At 48.1% G+C, this 13998-nt stretch overlaps 1 protein-coding gene across 3 annotated transcripts in view; it reads right to left on the bottom strand.

Moving 5' to 3' along the window:
- Positions 1-13998, bottom strand: part of SPINT1 (serine peptidase inhibitor, Kunitz type 1) — a 30855-nt gene that overhangs the window by 16246 nt on the left and 611 nt on the right. Inside the window, exons 1-2 of one of the 3 annotated variants that reach the window (XM_074997004.1) lie at positions 8778-9183; positions 8157-8633 (exon numbers count right to left, since the gene is read on the bottom strand). In XM_074997004.1, the coding sequence (XP_074853105.1) occupies positions 8157-8589 (433 nt within the window). In that variant the 5' untranslated portion in view covers positions 8590-8633; positions 8778-9183. Of the gene's footprint in view, positions 1-8156; positions 8634-8777; positions 9184-13998 lie in introns of those variants that run through there. The other 2 variants (XM_074997003.1, XM_074997002.1) reach the window with 2 other exon arrangements.

Here is a 13998-nt window from a genome sequence, read left to right as displayed (position 1 = left end):
TAGTACTGATTGGACACTGTCACATCCACTTTTTGGCCAGACTTTCGGTCAAACAGCAGGACACCTGGCAGCCAAGCCAAGGAGGCGAGATGACAGCATGCTTGTCTTGTGAAAGCAGGTACATGAAGTGCCGCAAACATTTTGGGTGAGCAATACTTGATTAAACTACAAATGTATCCGAGTGCTACGTATTTACTAGAGCAATGCTCCGAGGTGGAACTGGGCAGCTGGGGTGCACTGTGTCTTTGGGAGCAATGACTCCGTGAATGCCGCTAGTGTCCAGGGGACCACGAACAGGCCCCATGTTCAATCAGAACTAACAACTCTTTGAGCACCAGTGTGCAAAGCCACTGAATAAAAGGTATGACATGCTAGCAGCAATCCCCTGCACACTCTGTGAATTGGGACACCCCCAGCATAACAGCAGCACTTGGTCAGGTTTATGATTGCCAAAGTCTCTAAATGCTCAAAACCAGACACCCCTGCTCTGATCCAGGTCCTGCCCTGTCTCCAAGGCCCCACCCTATCCCTCCATTGTTCAATCTCCCCACACCTTCATTCCCTTTCTCTGGGCTGGGGGCGCAGACTCTGGGTGGGGCCAGAAATGTGGAGTTCAGGAAATGAGAGGGTTTTGGTCTGGGGCAGGAGTGGGGGGGGGGGGAGGGGGCGGGGCAGGGCGGCTGAGGTCTCCAGCTGGGCATGTAGGCCTGGGATGGAGCCAGGAATGAAGGATTTCAATTACAGGAGTGAACTCCTGGCCAAGGCAAGAAATCAGGGCGCAAGAAGGCGTGTGCAGTCCCAGCAGTGCACATCATGGTTCCCACCAGGTCCCCATGGTGCTCTATGCGCTCTCCTCACACCCGCAGGGGCTGCCTCTGCAGTTCCCATTGGCTGCGATTCCCAGCCAATGGGAGCTGTGGAGCCAAACTGAAGGGAAGAGCAGTGTGCAGACATGGTGGCTGCTTCAGGGCGCTGCAGAGCACCAGGGCATGTAGGCAGCCTGCCTCAGCCTTGGGACCCTGCTGTGTCGCTGACCACAGCCACTAGGGTTCTCTTTTCATCTGAGCACTCCAATTAATAATTGGATGCCTGGCAGCCCTGCATGGTAACTGAACCCCCTCCACATGAAGAAGCTCTAAACACTGTGGAAATGCTGTGGGGTTGCTGCACGAGGAGGTTTCCCCTTGGGAGAAGGGGCACATTGGCATGGCAAAGGCACCAGGGGGTTATCTGCCACTCTGGACTGAAGGCTTGAGTAGGGACAGACAGGAGCTTTCAGATGCTACAGGATGAGTTGTCAAGGTTTGTTTTGTGAGGGGGCAGAGGAGGAGGAAGAGGAAGACTTCACTGCATGTCTATTCAGGCTTTACCACGACTAACATGGCTTCCAAGAAATCTGATGAAGGGCCTTTGCATACCAAATATTTCACTGTTGATCAATTTAGCACTCACGCCCCTCTCACCCTAGGAGCAACACCTCCTCCTCTTCAGATCAACCTGACTGAGAGGTCAAGTCAGTTCTAGATTCTACCTCTGTGATTCAGCAAGTCCCCCTATCCTTATCACATCACCTCCAAAAAGTCAACCATTCACACAAAATCAAAGTCTGTAACAAGGAGAGAAGGCATTTTACCAAACGTGCAGGGTCTAGTTTTCAGAGTGCTGAGAATCCTCATCCTTCCTCCCTGGACCTCAGTGGAATTTGTGACTACTTCACATCTTTGAAAAAAAATTTTTTTTTTTTTTTTCAATTTGGAGAGCTCCCTTAATGTCAACACAGGTGATTCAAGTAGGAACTGGTTCTAACTGGCACTCCCAAAAGCTATAATATTCTTTACCTGCAGCTGGGTGAAATTCTCTCTTACCTCTAGAATTTGTGTTTGCTTTGAAGTAATTTTTCAGTTAATCTTTACAAACACTCCCTCCACAAGGACAAACATTAGCAACAGGAAGTGACTTATAAACAGTAATTTTCCTAGGTGAACCAATCAGCTAATAGAAGTCCACAACATTAAGATAATTTGATACGTTCACCTTCAAAAAGTTTCCATTAAAAATGAAGACGCCAGGCTGTTTAGTGCTCTTTTGACTACAGAAAGTTTCTGTACATGAGCAAGGAGATTAAAGCTGTTGGCTATCATGATACTTGACAATGTTTTTTCCAAAGGTCCAGCCTTCAAGAACCATGCAGTTATGTGAGAATCTGAGTTTTAATTAAAATACAGTACACTCCCAAGTTATGCGAGGGTTGTGCACCCTTGCATAACTCAAATTTCACACAAGTCAGTGGGGGGAGCGGGAGCCAGGAAATTGACTAGTGCTGGTAACTTTCCCAGCTCAGGGACCCCAAGTAAGCCTTGGAGCCAACATGCTGTCTGGTTCCCTGATCCTCTGGGCTTGCAGGAGCCAGGAAACTGACTCATGTGCTGGTCTTTTTCCTGGCTCATCCACAGCTTTCCCCAGCTGGGGGAAGGCAGGTAGGCAGACAGCTGTGGCTTCTCCCAGCTGGGGGAAGCCAGGAGAAGCTGCACTGCGGCGTCTGTCTGTCCCCCCAGTTCCTTCAACTGGGGAAAGCTGGGGAGAAGCTGCAGTGACGAGGCTGTCTGTCCACACAGCTTCCCCCAGCTGGCGGACAGACAGCCATGGTAGCATGGCTTCTCCTCGGCTTCCCGCAGCTGAGAGAGCTGGGGGCTGGAGCAAGGAACTTGCAGAGGAGCTGTGCTCCTGCCAGTCCCCAGGAAATCACACATATTGGGAGTTTACTGTAGTTAGGTTTCTAGCTTGAAATTATATTTCAGAGAAAAAGGGTGGAAAAAGAAAATTCTAGAAAGCTTTAAAATTAAAAGGAAAATTAAAAGGACTTAAAATGTATTCTTTTTTTTTAAATCTGAATATGCAAGAGAAGCAATACTGAGATTATAAGGCAGCATTTAAAAGGACACCCAAAAAGGATTTGAAATTTGCACCAATCAAAATTAGGAATTTTTCCCATTAGGAACCTTAAAGAGTGCCAAAAACAACACTAAGAAAGATGCTGAAAAACTGAGACTAACAAGAGGAAATTTATGCACATAACCAGGCAGGGATGTACAACAAAGCTGTGTACAACTGCTAAGCAAACTTTCCCCATCCAAAGCACACAGCTCTTTCGTTGCTTCCCCAAGGAAGATACTCAGAAGAAATAATTCCCTGAGCGTATTTATTCATCTTTGCCTATTAACACAATAATTCTCTCTTCATAGTAACAAGCCAATTCCATAACCGGAAATATTGTGGTTTGCAAGAAGAATTCAAAAGTACTGAATTTCTCTAAGGAAAAAAAATGTTTCTAAAGGAGGTCAAGAAAATAAACCAAATATAGGTGGGAGAGAGGAAAGAGGCAGCATTTTCTTGTTTGGAAGCAAATTTCTTAGAAACACCTTCTATGGATCGTACCAGAGATGAAACAGTTTAAAAAAAAGCATTAATTTAATAGAGACAATGCCCCTGCTACAGAAACACTGCAAAGGTTGGTTTTAAAAGTTCTGAAGAAAAGATGCTCATTTGGTAATAACACACAAGGATTTTCCATAAGGCTTCTTAAAAGGTGCTCAATGCAGGTCAAGCCTACCTCTTGGTAACCTGGGGGACAACCCAACAGTGTTTCTTCAGGCCAACTGAAGTGGTTTCTCAACGGTCAGTGCCTTAGTATAAAGCAAGTTCCCATGCTGCTCAGGGGTTGTGAATGGCAAATATTTCCTGGAAGCAAAGGGGATTCCCAAGGGAAGGTTCTTCTTTGGAATAAATCTGTCAGTGTCCTAAAACACACAGCACCAAGTTTTACCCTCAATCAGGTACATGCTCATTGGTGCCAGCTGGTCAGTCACCAGTGACCATGTGAGCCGGTGGGAGGGCAGAAAGTGACAGTGATATTACTTATGCAGAGAGTGTAGCAATTTAACAGCAGAAATCATTAAACTGTGTACTGCACCTTTAATTAGAGAGCAGCCTCTCCACCTGAGCAGTCTGGCTTTGCAGGAGCCAGCAGACTCCATTATGAAAGCATGATTTACCTTGGATTAGGGTTATCACTAGAGGCAGGAGATATGGCCCTGGTAGCCCAGCACAGCTGTGCTGTATTTATTAAAAAATGAAGGTACTCCAGAGCATCTGGGTTGGGTGTCATCTCGGAGAAGTAGCCTTTAGGTTGGATCTACAGCCAAACCTTGCACCTGCCAAATCTGGTGAGAACAGGCATTTCCAGAGCCCTGAAGGTTCACAGTCATGAGCCCCAGACTCGAAGTAAATCAAGTATTTCACAATATTAACAAGAGATTCAGCTCCAGAAATGGGCAAAGGTACAGGGAAGTTATTTTCCACTCCCAGACTGGTTTGCCTAGATCCAGGGTAAATCCATCTAGTGGTTACTTAAACTTTGTGTCTTCTTATTGCTAGTAGAAGTCTAGTGAGCCCTGCCTCTCTCACATGCACCAGAGAGAAAACTTAGCAAAAAGCTGGTTCTTGAAATGGCAGAGGCTCACTTGCTATGCCTTCAAAGACCAGAGACTATGAACAGCAGTTATCCTGCATGTCAGAGGGAGCAGGTGACGGACAGGGACCAGGCCTGTCACTGTTGTTTTGAGGAGCCCCAGTTAAATCTGAGCATCTCCAGCACAGTCAAAATACTCTCACGAGATCCCAAAGCTGTATCCATGTTGCCAACCCATGCAATTTTGTCCTGAATTTTACGATTTTGGTGCTTTTTCCTGAAAATCTCAGCTGCTGGAATCACAAGATGGCAGGAGAATCACAGCTTTCATTTTAAAAGGCTTCTCGCATTCGATGTTGCAGCAGAAACCTAGAAAAGTGTATCTCAAGTGCTCAGACTCCAGATGACACAGAGAACCCCAAATATATTTCAGAATGCCCATGATCTTTACTCCCAGCTTATGATTTTACTGGGGCTTGACTCACAATTTTTAAAGACTTGTGAGTTGGCCTAGTGTGAAGTCTCACATGGTGCTGCATCCCGGAGATTGAGCACAAGGACTGTAGTGCAGCTTGTCAAGACTGCACCGAAGCCCCATAAACCTAGAGGTCTAGTCCAGCTGGTCTAGTCCAGTGGTGGAAAACCTGTAGCCACACGAGGTCCACTCGGGCTCCACCTGCTGCTCATGGAGAGTCTTTCTGCCCCCCCATGTACCACACTTTCCCCTCCCTCCTAGCACTTGAGCTGCAAATCAGCACTCCTCCCCATCCCTGCCAGACTCCATAAAACAGCTGCTTGTGGCATGCCAGAAAACAGGCAGGGAGTGGGAAAAGTGCACATCAGCAGATTCACCCTGCTCCTAAAGGGCTGTAATAGAGAAAGAAGGAGGCATAGGAAGTGGAGGGGGCCAGCGTGCAGAAAGCACGTGGGGCAAAAGGGATGGACGATTTGCCACATGTGGAGCCCCTTTGGGCCGCAGCAGCCCACAGCCCACTAGAGTAAAGGAGATCCATTTATGCAGCCCACTCACCATCTGTTGTTGCCAGTCCCTGGTCTAGGCCCTACTGCAAGGCCAAACCATGGAATGATGTTATTATTATTATTATTATTATTATTATGAAGTTCCCCCAAAAGGTCTCAATGTAAAAATGACAAATTCCCTTTTCAGTGATTGCTAAGCACGACATTGCCTCTAGGCAAGCTGCTGTCCTGGAAATACACTCTTGCAATCTTGCTCCTGTCTCCCATACAGCAGAAGCGACACGTTCATCTCTCCTGCTAAAACGAGTCCTTTACTCTATGATGGATTTCTCTTATGCTGACTTAATTATGTCATTATAGTGCAGAATATTTTTTGACTCAGAACCAGGAGTTCTAAAATGGCTAAACAATTTTACTGTAAACTACGGAGCATCTAATAGTTTTATTTGTCATCCTTTATTATTCACCTCTCTTCTCAGGCTTGGGATATTTGCCAACCACCCTTCTGTGCCATTTAAAAGTAAACTGTAAAGGTTTGGCTGCAAATAAAAAACCTGTTTAATGATGGCAAAAAGAGAAGGAAAACATGCATGCCACTCAAGAGTGGCATCAGTATTGTTGTTTAACAGAGTTGTCTCAGTAGGATACTGAGAAAATAGGAACTGGAAAACTTCCTAGTTTCTGTGGTACAGTTATGTGGTCACAGCAGACACACAGGAAACAGAGAGGCAGGTGTGTTGGGTGGAATGAGTCTTTACAACATCCACATGCTGTAAATCCAGCCACGGGAGGAGCTGAATATCTTACTAAACAGGTTTTGGGTGATAATCGCAAGAGAACCCTTCAATGTTTTTCTCCCCTCTGGCAAGCCTCCTTAGTACGTTCTGCGCCCATAGTGGGATCCCAGCATGCACTGTTCTGTGATACCTGAACTAGAACTACCACAGAGAGAGGCTTCTGACGCTGCTTATTTTGGGATTAAATTCACTGACCCAAAAAGATTTAAATGCGGAGGGAAAGAAAAATTAGCGAAGACCAAGTCTAGGCCCCATACGCAAGCTTGTAGGATATTGGTTACCAAACGCTTTGTTTTTGAGAAGGAAGGACCTCTTCCTGTGATCAGGACATAAGAAAGATCCAGCAGAGATGAACAGAAGAGGTAACTGATGCGTCTGTTCAGGATGAGAAGACATACACCTGCTAGCAATGTAATAATGAGAGACAGCTGTGCTAGTTTCCATACTAGCAAAACAAAAAAGCAGTCCAGTAGCACTTTAAAGACTAACAAAATGATTTATTAGGTGATGAGCTTTTGTGGGACAGACCCACTTCTTCAGATGATAGCCAGACCAGGACAGACTCAATATTTAAGGCACAGAGAACCAAAAAGGTTGAAAAAAGAAAATCAGAGAGCAGAGAAGCAGAACCAAGATGGCAGTTTTCTAGCTCATTATAGGGGCTCTTTTCATACTTTGCTTTATCTTATTCTTGACACCTCCCACTTCTGCTCCTCTGCTCTCTGATTTGCTCACCTTGATAATATTTTTCTGATTTGTCAACCTTGATTACTATTTTTGGTTCTCTGTGCCTTAAATATTGAGTCTGTTCTGGTATGGGTTATGATCTGAAGAAGTGGGTCTGTCCCACGAAAGCTCATCACCTAATACATTATTTTGTTAGTCTTTAAAGTGCTACTGGACTGCTTTTTTCTCCTAACAGTGGTGTGGGAGAAGTGGGGATGAGGCAGTAACATTCAAAGCCCAGCATCGAAGGACTCCTAGTAGTTTGAGTAGCTAGATCCTGCTGAACTCCCTCCTCAGAAGGAGGGAGGGTAAGCAAGAGGCTGGTGGTCCATAAGTAAGGATTTGGCATTCTCATGAAAAAACCCCACCAACCCCTCCCTGCTCTGCACTGTTTCCTACAGATAGCAGGATTAGTCAATTCATATTCAAAACCCAGTACACGACCAAAAAGGTGATCTAAATGTGAAACAGGTTCTGGCACACTAAGACCCTTGGAGCGGTAGATGGAGGCAGTGGCGAAAAAGAGGTGCCAGTCTCATAGCTGTGGGTCTTAATACTTTGCATATCCAGAGTACCTTTCAGTAGGAGGCATCAAGAGGCTTTACAACAGCCTAACTACAGGTGGTTTTACTTTATGAAAATACTTCCCCATTCACCGCTGGGGCAAAGATACAGCCTTTGAAAAGCCTTCGCTTAAACAGTTAGGGTGCAAAAATCTAACTAAAAGCCCCCCTAAAATCCACTCAAAATACAAGTTCTTCATCCTACCCACCTGACCACTCACTTGTTCCTCCCGCAAAAAGCCCAGGAAAACAGAGGGAGGCTCTACCACCTGCAAGCAGTTCCAGAGGGCAGAAAACACTCTCTCCCTGGCAATGCCCTGCCTCCATGTTTAGCTTTCAGAATCTACTTCGGCATCTGTTCTAACCTCCTCGTGGGAAGGACTAGGTCTTTCTCTAATACTGTCCCATGCCACCACCATTTTTGGCTGGCAATTATTAAGCCTCTCCTGCCAAGTATTACCCCAGCGCTCCTTCCGGGGTAAACTGAGGCACTGGGGGGGTAAGAAGCATCCCACTGAGGTTGCACCACCAGAGAGCCCCAGTGCTCCAACTCTTTGCCAACCCAGCCACGGAAGGGGGAGAGGAAGCCCCCAGGCAGATGTGCCATCCGCAGCGACCTACCGCCATGGCCCTGCTCCCGCATGTCCAGGTAAGCCTCGTACACGTCCCTCTTGACGTAGTTGAGGAAGCCCACCTTCCTGGCGAACTTGCAGACGAACTCCTGCTCGTAGAGGCAGTCCAGCAGGAAGCAGGCGTGGATGCGGTCCTCCCCCGCGGCCGGGTCCTGCTCCACCAGGGCCAGGTTGCAGGCCGGGTGCTTGCAGCAAGCCCGCACGCACTCCTTGCCCCGCCGGTGCGGGGGGGACAGCAGGAAGGTGGCCCCGTTCTGCACCGAGGCGTCCGTGTCCAGCACGAAGTCCGGCATTCCCTCCGTGAACTGGTCCAGGCAGGCTTCGCCAAAGGGGGCGCCCCCTGCTGCGGCGGCCACCGCCGCCAGCAGCTGCAGCAGCAGCAACAGCAGGCCGGCCTGGAGCAGGGCTCTGCCGCTGGCCATCTTAACCCCGCCGGGCTCCTCGCTCCCTGCAAGCGCCGCTCTTCCTGGGTGGGGCGGGAGGAGAGGAGAGGAGACGGGTTAAAGAGCTGGCAAAGGAGCCACTTCTCCGGCTCGATCTCGGGACACACTAGGAGAAGCTCCTAGTTCAGCCCCCACCCGCGCCCCGAGTATTCCCCCGTTTAACTTACAGGCGACGCGTCATTAATATAAAACGCACCTTCCCAAGCGCGACGGCCCCGGATGTCCTGCCCAGGTGGAGGTGTGACGCCTCCCGACTCGCCTTTGTTGAGCACAGCCCAGTCCTTGCCCGCTTGGGAGCTGAGAGGAACCTCCAGCCCTATAGCTTTGTCTGACTTTCCCCGCGCCCTACTGCGTGGGTCCCACTCCCCTTCCCCCCTGTAGTAGCCACTGGGTGCCCGGTCTCTGGTTTTCACACTGCCACCGCCGCCGCCTGGGGAGTTTCAGGTGAAACTGACTCAGAGCCTAGCAGTGTAGGGTGTTTCCCTCGCCTCCAAACACATCCACCTTTAACCCCTTCCCTGCCTGCACCGCAGGTATGCCCTTCAGCAGCAGCAGCAGCCAGCCAGGAAGAGACAAAGGAGATCCGGGAACAGGAAGTGAAACCCAACTCCTTGAGAAAGAGAGAGGGAAAAAAACAAGTCACTCCCTGTCTACCTGACTGACTAACTAGAGAAGAGGAAGGGGGCGGGGGCTGCCAGGATTCTTTATTTCTTCAAAGGAGGAGGGATCACTAAGGGAAAAGTAACTGGAGACCAAACACTCTCTTTGGGGCAGGCGTGGTGAGATTTCCCAGCAGGCTGCCCTGCACTCCTCCTGATTCCTACAGGTGCAGGCGACCCTGAAATGGGGGAAGAAGAAAGTTTCTTTCCCCAGAAACCGTCATGATGATCATTTGCGTGTGTATTATTAATTTAATGCCTTCTGGAAGTCCCTGTTAGATTGTAAACTCAGTTGTCTCTGTGTGTGTGCTGTAGGGCATCCAGTGCCAGCAATTAGTAATTAGAATAGTATTAGTATTTTGGTCAGTTCTTGTTTTATGAGCAAAACATTGATTAGTTTCCCTCTGTTCCTCCCAAAGCTCTCCCCATCAGATGTATTTCAATGAGTTAACAGGCGTGCACCAGTTCTTCTCCCCAGACGTCACTGATATCTCTCAGGTGTTGTCAGGTATGTATTCAATGCCATCCTTTAAAATACAGTATGGATAGCTTGATCTCAATATATCCATGGTGTCTGGTTGCCCTTTATATAAATGTGCTGGAATCTTAGAGATGTAAGAACTGAATATTGTACTGCAGCTCAACCAATATTGTTTGTTATGTTTCCTATACTTCTACTTGTGGGTCTAAACTTAATTTTTCCTCTTCCTGTAGGCAGGAAACAGAAGTATCTGTACAGTGCATTACAGGCTGAGAGTCATCCCATCCTGGAGACAGAACATATCTGAAACCCTTCACCTGCTGCAGTCATCTGCCCTTATCCTTATGTTGTTCATAAGCACATAATTTTGGCCATCCTGGATCAGATCAGTGGGCTATCAAGCTCAGCACATGATCTTCTGCCAATGGCTAACTCCAGATGGCTCAGCGGGAATGAACAAAACAGGGAAACTGTTATGTGAGCCAACCCCTCTCCTCCAACCTCTGCTTCTGGCAGCTGGAGGTGTAGGGACACCCAGAGCTCGGGGTTGCGACCCTGGCCCTCTTGGCTAACAGCCCTTGATGGATCTGCCCTCCGTGAATTAATCTAATAGGGTTTTTTAACCCAGTTATACTTTTGGCCTTCCCAGCGTCCCCAACAAGGAGTTCCACAGGTTGACTGTGGTGATGTGTGAAGAAATACTTCCTTTTGTGTGTAGGTCCATGCATCATAATCAAAGTTGGGAGAGGGCATGGAGTGCATGAGACTTGGGGCAGGGACTTGGCGGGGAAGGAGGGAAGAGGGGGCAGGGAAGGGGTGGGAAGAGGTAAGGCCTTCTAGTGGTGGTCCTCCCCTGGGCTAGGGTGCATTGGACAGCCACGCAGCACCAGCTCAGCCTGTTGTTAAAAGACTCCTTGCTGCTGTCCAGGTGCTCAGTGTATGGTTTCATGAGCTAGGGCCTGCAAGGAGTAAGTCGAGTCTCCTAGGATCACAATGGGCATTTCTACTCCCTCATTGAAGGGGAGATGGAAATTTCTCTATGGGAAACTTGACCTTATGGAGGATCATATTCCCCCGTGTTAGCCACATAGGCTATGTCTACACTAGCCAAAAACTTCGAAATGGCCATGCAAGTGGCCATTTTGAAGTTTACTAATGAAGCGCTGAAATACATATTCAGTGCTTCATTAGCATGCGGGCGGCCGCGGCGCTTTGAAATTGACGCGGCTCGCCGCCGCGCAGCTCATCCCGATGGGGCTCCTTTTCAAAAGGACGCCGCCTATGAGCAGATGGGAATAAGGGGACTTCGAAGTAGGCGGGGTCCTTTTCAAAAGGAGCCCCGTCGGGGCGAGCTGCATCAATTTCGAAGTACCGCGGCCGCCTGCATGCTAGTGAGGCGCTGAATATGTATTTCAGCACTTCATTAGTAAACTTCAAAATGGCCATTTCAGAGTTTGGGGCTAGTGTAGACACGGTCTTACTGTTACTTACATAATTTGAGAGTAAGTGGGGAAGTGTTTACTAATGGGTGAAGCACTGAGGCACAGCACCTGAGAGCACAGTTTGAACAGACATTCACGCTGTCAGAGGAGTCCATAAGGTGGCCATGAATATCAGAGAGGCTCTGAGGAAACACTTTGACAAGGAGGAGTGCAGACATTTGTCTGTTTTGAAGCTGAATCCCTACCTCAACCCACTGCTTCCCAAGAGCATAGCTTTCCCATTACGCCACAGAAAGTGACCGGCTTCCCCTGGGGCTAGAGCGGTTGGTACAAATGTTGTTGTACACAAAATAACACTGAACACCCCATCAGTTTTTCCTTTATCGGTGCAAACCATGGTCACACAACAAGGGAGAATGGTTGCTGGTAAAGGAGGGTTGTGTCAGTGTCCAGCTTCAGGCCCAGTTACGTAGGGGAGTGGAATTCAGTGGAGTTAACAAACAATCCCAGACAATGAAAAGGATTGGTTGAGTGGTGCAGTCTCTGTGACAGGCAAGATCTCCCTGAGGACAGAGATCCTCCTGGTTATTACAGCTTGTACATTGCACAATGTTGAATAGTAACCAAGAGGCAGCCATGTAAGTGTGTACTCCAACAAAACAAACCAACAGAAATGTAGCACTTTAAAGACCAACAAAATGATTTATTTGGTGATGAGCTTTCCTGGGACCTGGGTTGGTTCCAGGAAAGCTCATCACCGAATAAATCATTGTGTTGGTCTTTAAAGTGGTACATTTCTGCTACATTTCATAATGTGTGAAAGTAAGGGGGAGTTGTATCGGAGGGGTAGCCATGTTAGTCTATGTCCACAAAAACAAGTCCTGTGGCACCTTGTAAACTATCAGATATATTGTATCGCAAGCTTTCATAGGCAAAGACTGACAAAGTGGGTCCTTGTCCCTGAAAAGCTAATGCTCCAATAGATCTGTTAGTCTATGAGGTGCCAGAGGTCTTTGTTGTTTTTAAGGAGGATTTGTTTGTGCAACTGTAGAGGACTGAAGGCACAGCAGTTGGCTGCAGAATTTGAGTAGCTGGACACTAGAGCAGTCAGAAGCACTCAAGGGGCGATGTTAATATCGATGAGGCTTCATGGTGCATTTTGAAGATGAGAGGCATTGAAATAAGCCTCAGCTACAGTTGCTGCCAGGCTGCCTCTTCCCCCCTTCCCCCATGCAGTACAACAGGGAACCGAGAACATGCCCTTAAACTAAAGCCTGCTCCTGGGCTTACAGTGATTTCATTGTGAAACTGGAAAGATAAATAAAAGCTTCATACCCCTATAAAAGCGTGTCTTTACTCAGACAGCAGTGCACCCTAACACAATAAAACACCCCTGAGGGCTGCTAAGGGAGGTGCTGGGAAAGCATTATACCACTCAAAGATGTGGAGGTCCATGTATCATAATCAAAGTTGGGAGAGGGTGTGGCGTGCCTGGGAAAACAAGAACTCTAAAAGGAACGTGAGGGTACAAGAGGGAGAAGGGGTGTTAATGGACACAGAATTTTGAATCAGCTGCTGGTGGGGGTTGGGGCAGGAAAGTGAACTCATGTTGGCTCACTCTGCTGCTTGACTGAGAAACTTGAGGAGCTCTGTCTTTGCCTCCATCACTCCGATCATGCATTCTGTGGCCTGCCCAGCAAAGGCCTGGTCATCCTTGCAGTTCTACAGCTCCTCTTCCAAGCAGTGCTCCCAACTAAGGTGACCATATTACCTTATGGCAAATACGAGACACCAGCCTCAGGGGTTGGGGGGCTTCTGTTCCATGTCTGGGCTCCTTAGTGATGGGCGCAGCTGCCCCACAGGGAGGTACCAGGAATGAGGGTTCCACAGCCTCATGATGAGGAGGAGTGGTGGATGGGGGCTCCACAACCTCCCAGCAGGTGGGGCTCCAGGGAATGAAGAGGCCATCCTATGGCAGAGCTCACCAGCAGTGGGGGCTGCCTCTGTGGGGTGCCAGCGAATGGGGCAGCCACCCAGCAGAGGAGCTACCTGGTAGCAGGGCTGCCACCTCAAGACACTGGGTGCCAGGGAAACAGGAGCCCTGCAAAATATGGGACAATTTGCCCATTTTCTTAAAAAAGTTGGGACACCTGTGAAGTAGCTTAAATAAGGGACTATCCCAGGAAAAACAGCTCAGATGGTCACCCTACTCCCAACCTCTGGGTTACTGATTGATTTAACATGGGTGTGGCCAACCTCTTTCCAGCAGGGGCCACAGGGTAATTTTTTTTTTTTACATATTCCTGGGGCTGAACACAAAATAGCTCCAAACCTGCCCCTCACCCACCCACTTGCTTAACCCCTCTCAGCCCCCAACATCCAGCCTTGCTTTTCTTATTGTGGGATAATAAAGTGAAAGTGCTTAGTGTTGTCAAAGCATTCATTTGTGCAGGGTAAGCACTATATTTCATGCATCGAACATTCATTAATGGTTTCCCTAACTCCCAAAAGAGGGGAACCGAGTCCAGTAAACCCCCTCTAAAATGCCTGGGATCCATTCTAGAATTTTACATGTTATTGAGCCATGGGCAGCAGAGATCTATTGCAACAAATATCAAATAAAAACTAGTGAGTGGGCAATAACCCCCTTGGCAGCCTTGTTTGCAGCAAGGTTTCCAGCCCAGGCGTTTAGAAATTCAAAGCAGCAAAGCCAAAGGGGGCGACAAACCCATCGTACACTGATGATAAAACTTGGGCACCGTGTGCAGGAGTCAAACCCCCTTACAAGGGAGGCTGCACAAAGAAT

Source organism: Carettochelys insculpta, chromosome 6, assembly GCF_033958435.1.
Source record: "Carettochelys insculpta isolate YL-2023 chromosome 6, ASM3395843v1, whole genome shotgun sequence".
NCBI lineage: Eukaryota > Metazoa > Chordata > Testudines > Carettochelyidae > Carettochelys > Carettochelys insculpta.
Note: the sequence above shows the minus strand (reverse complement) of the source record. Positions and strands in the feature narration are given on the sequence as shown.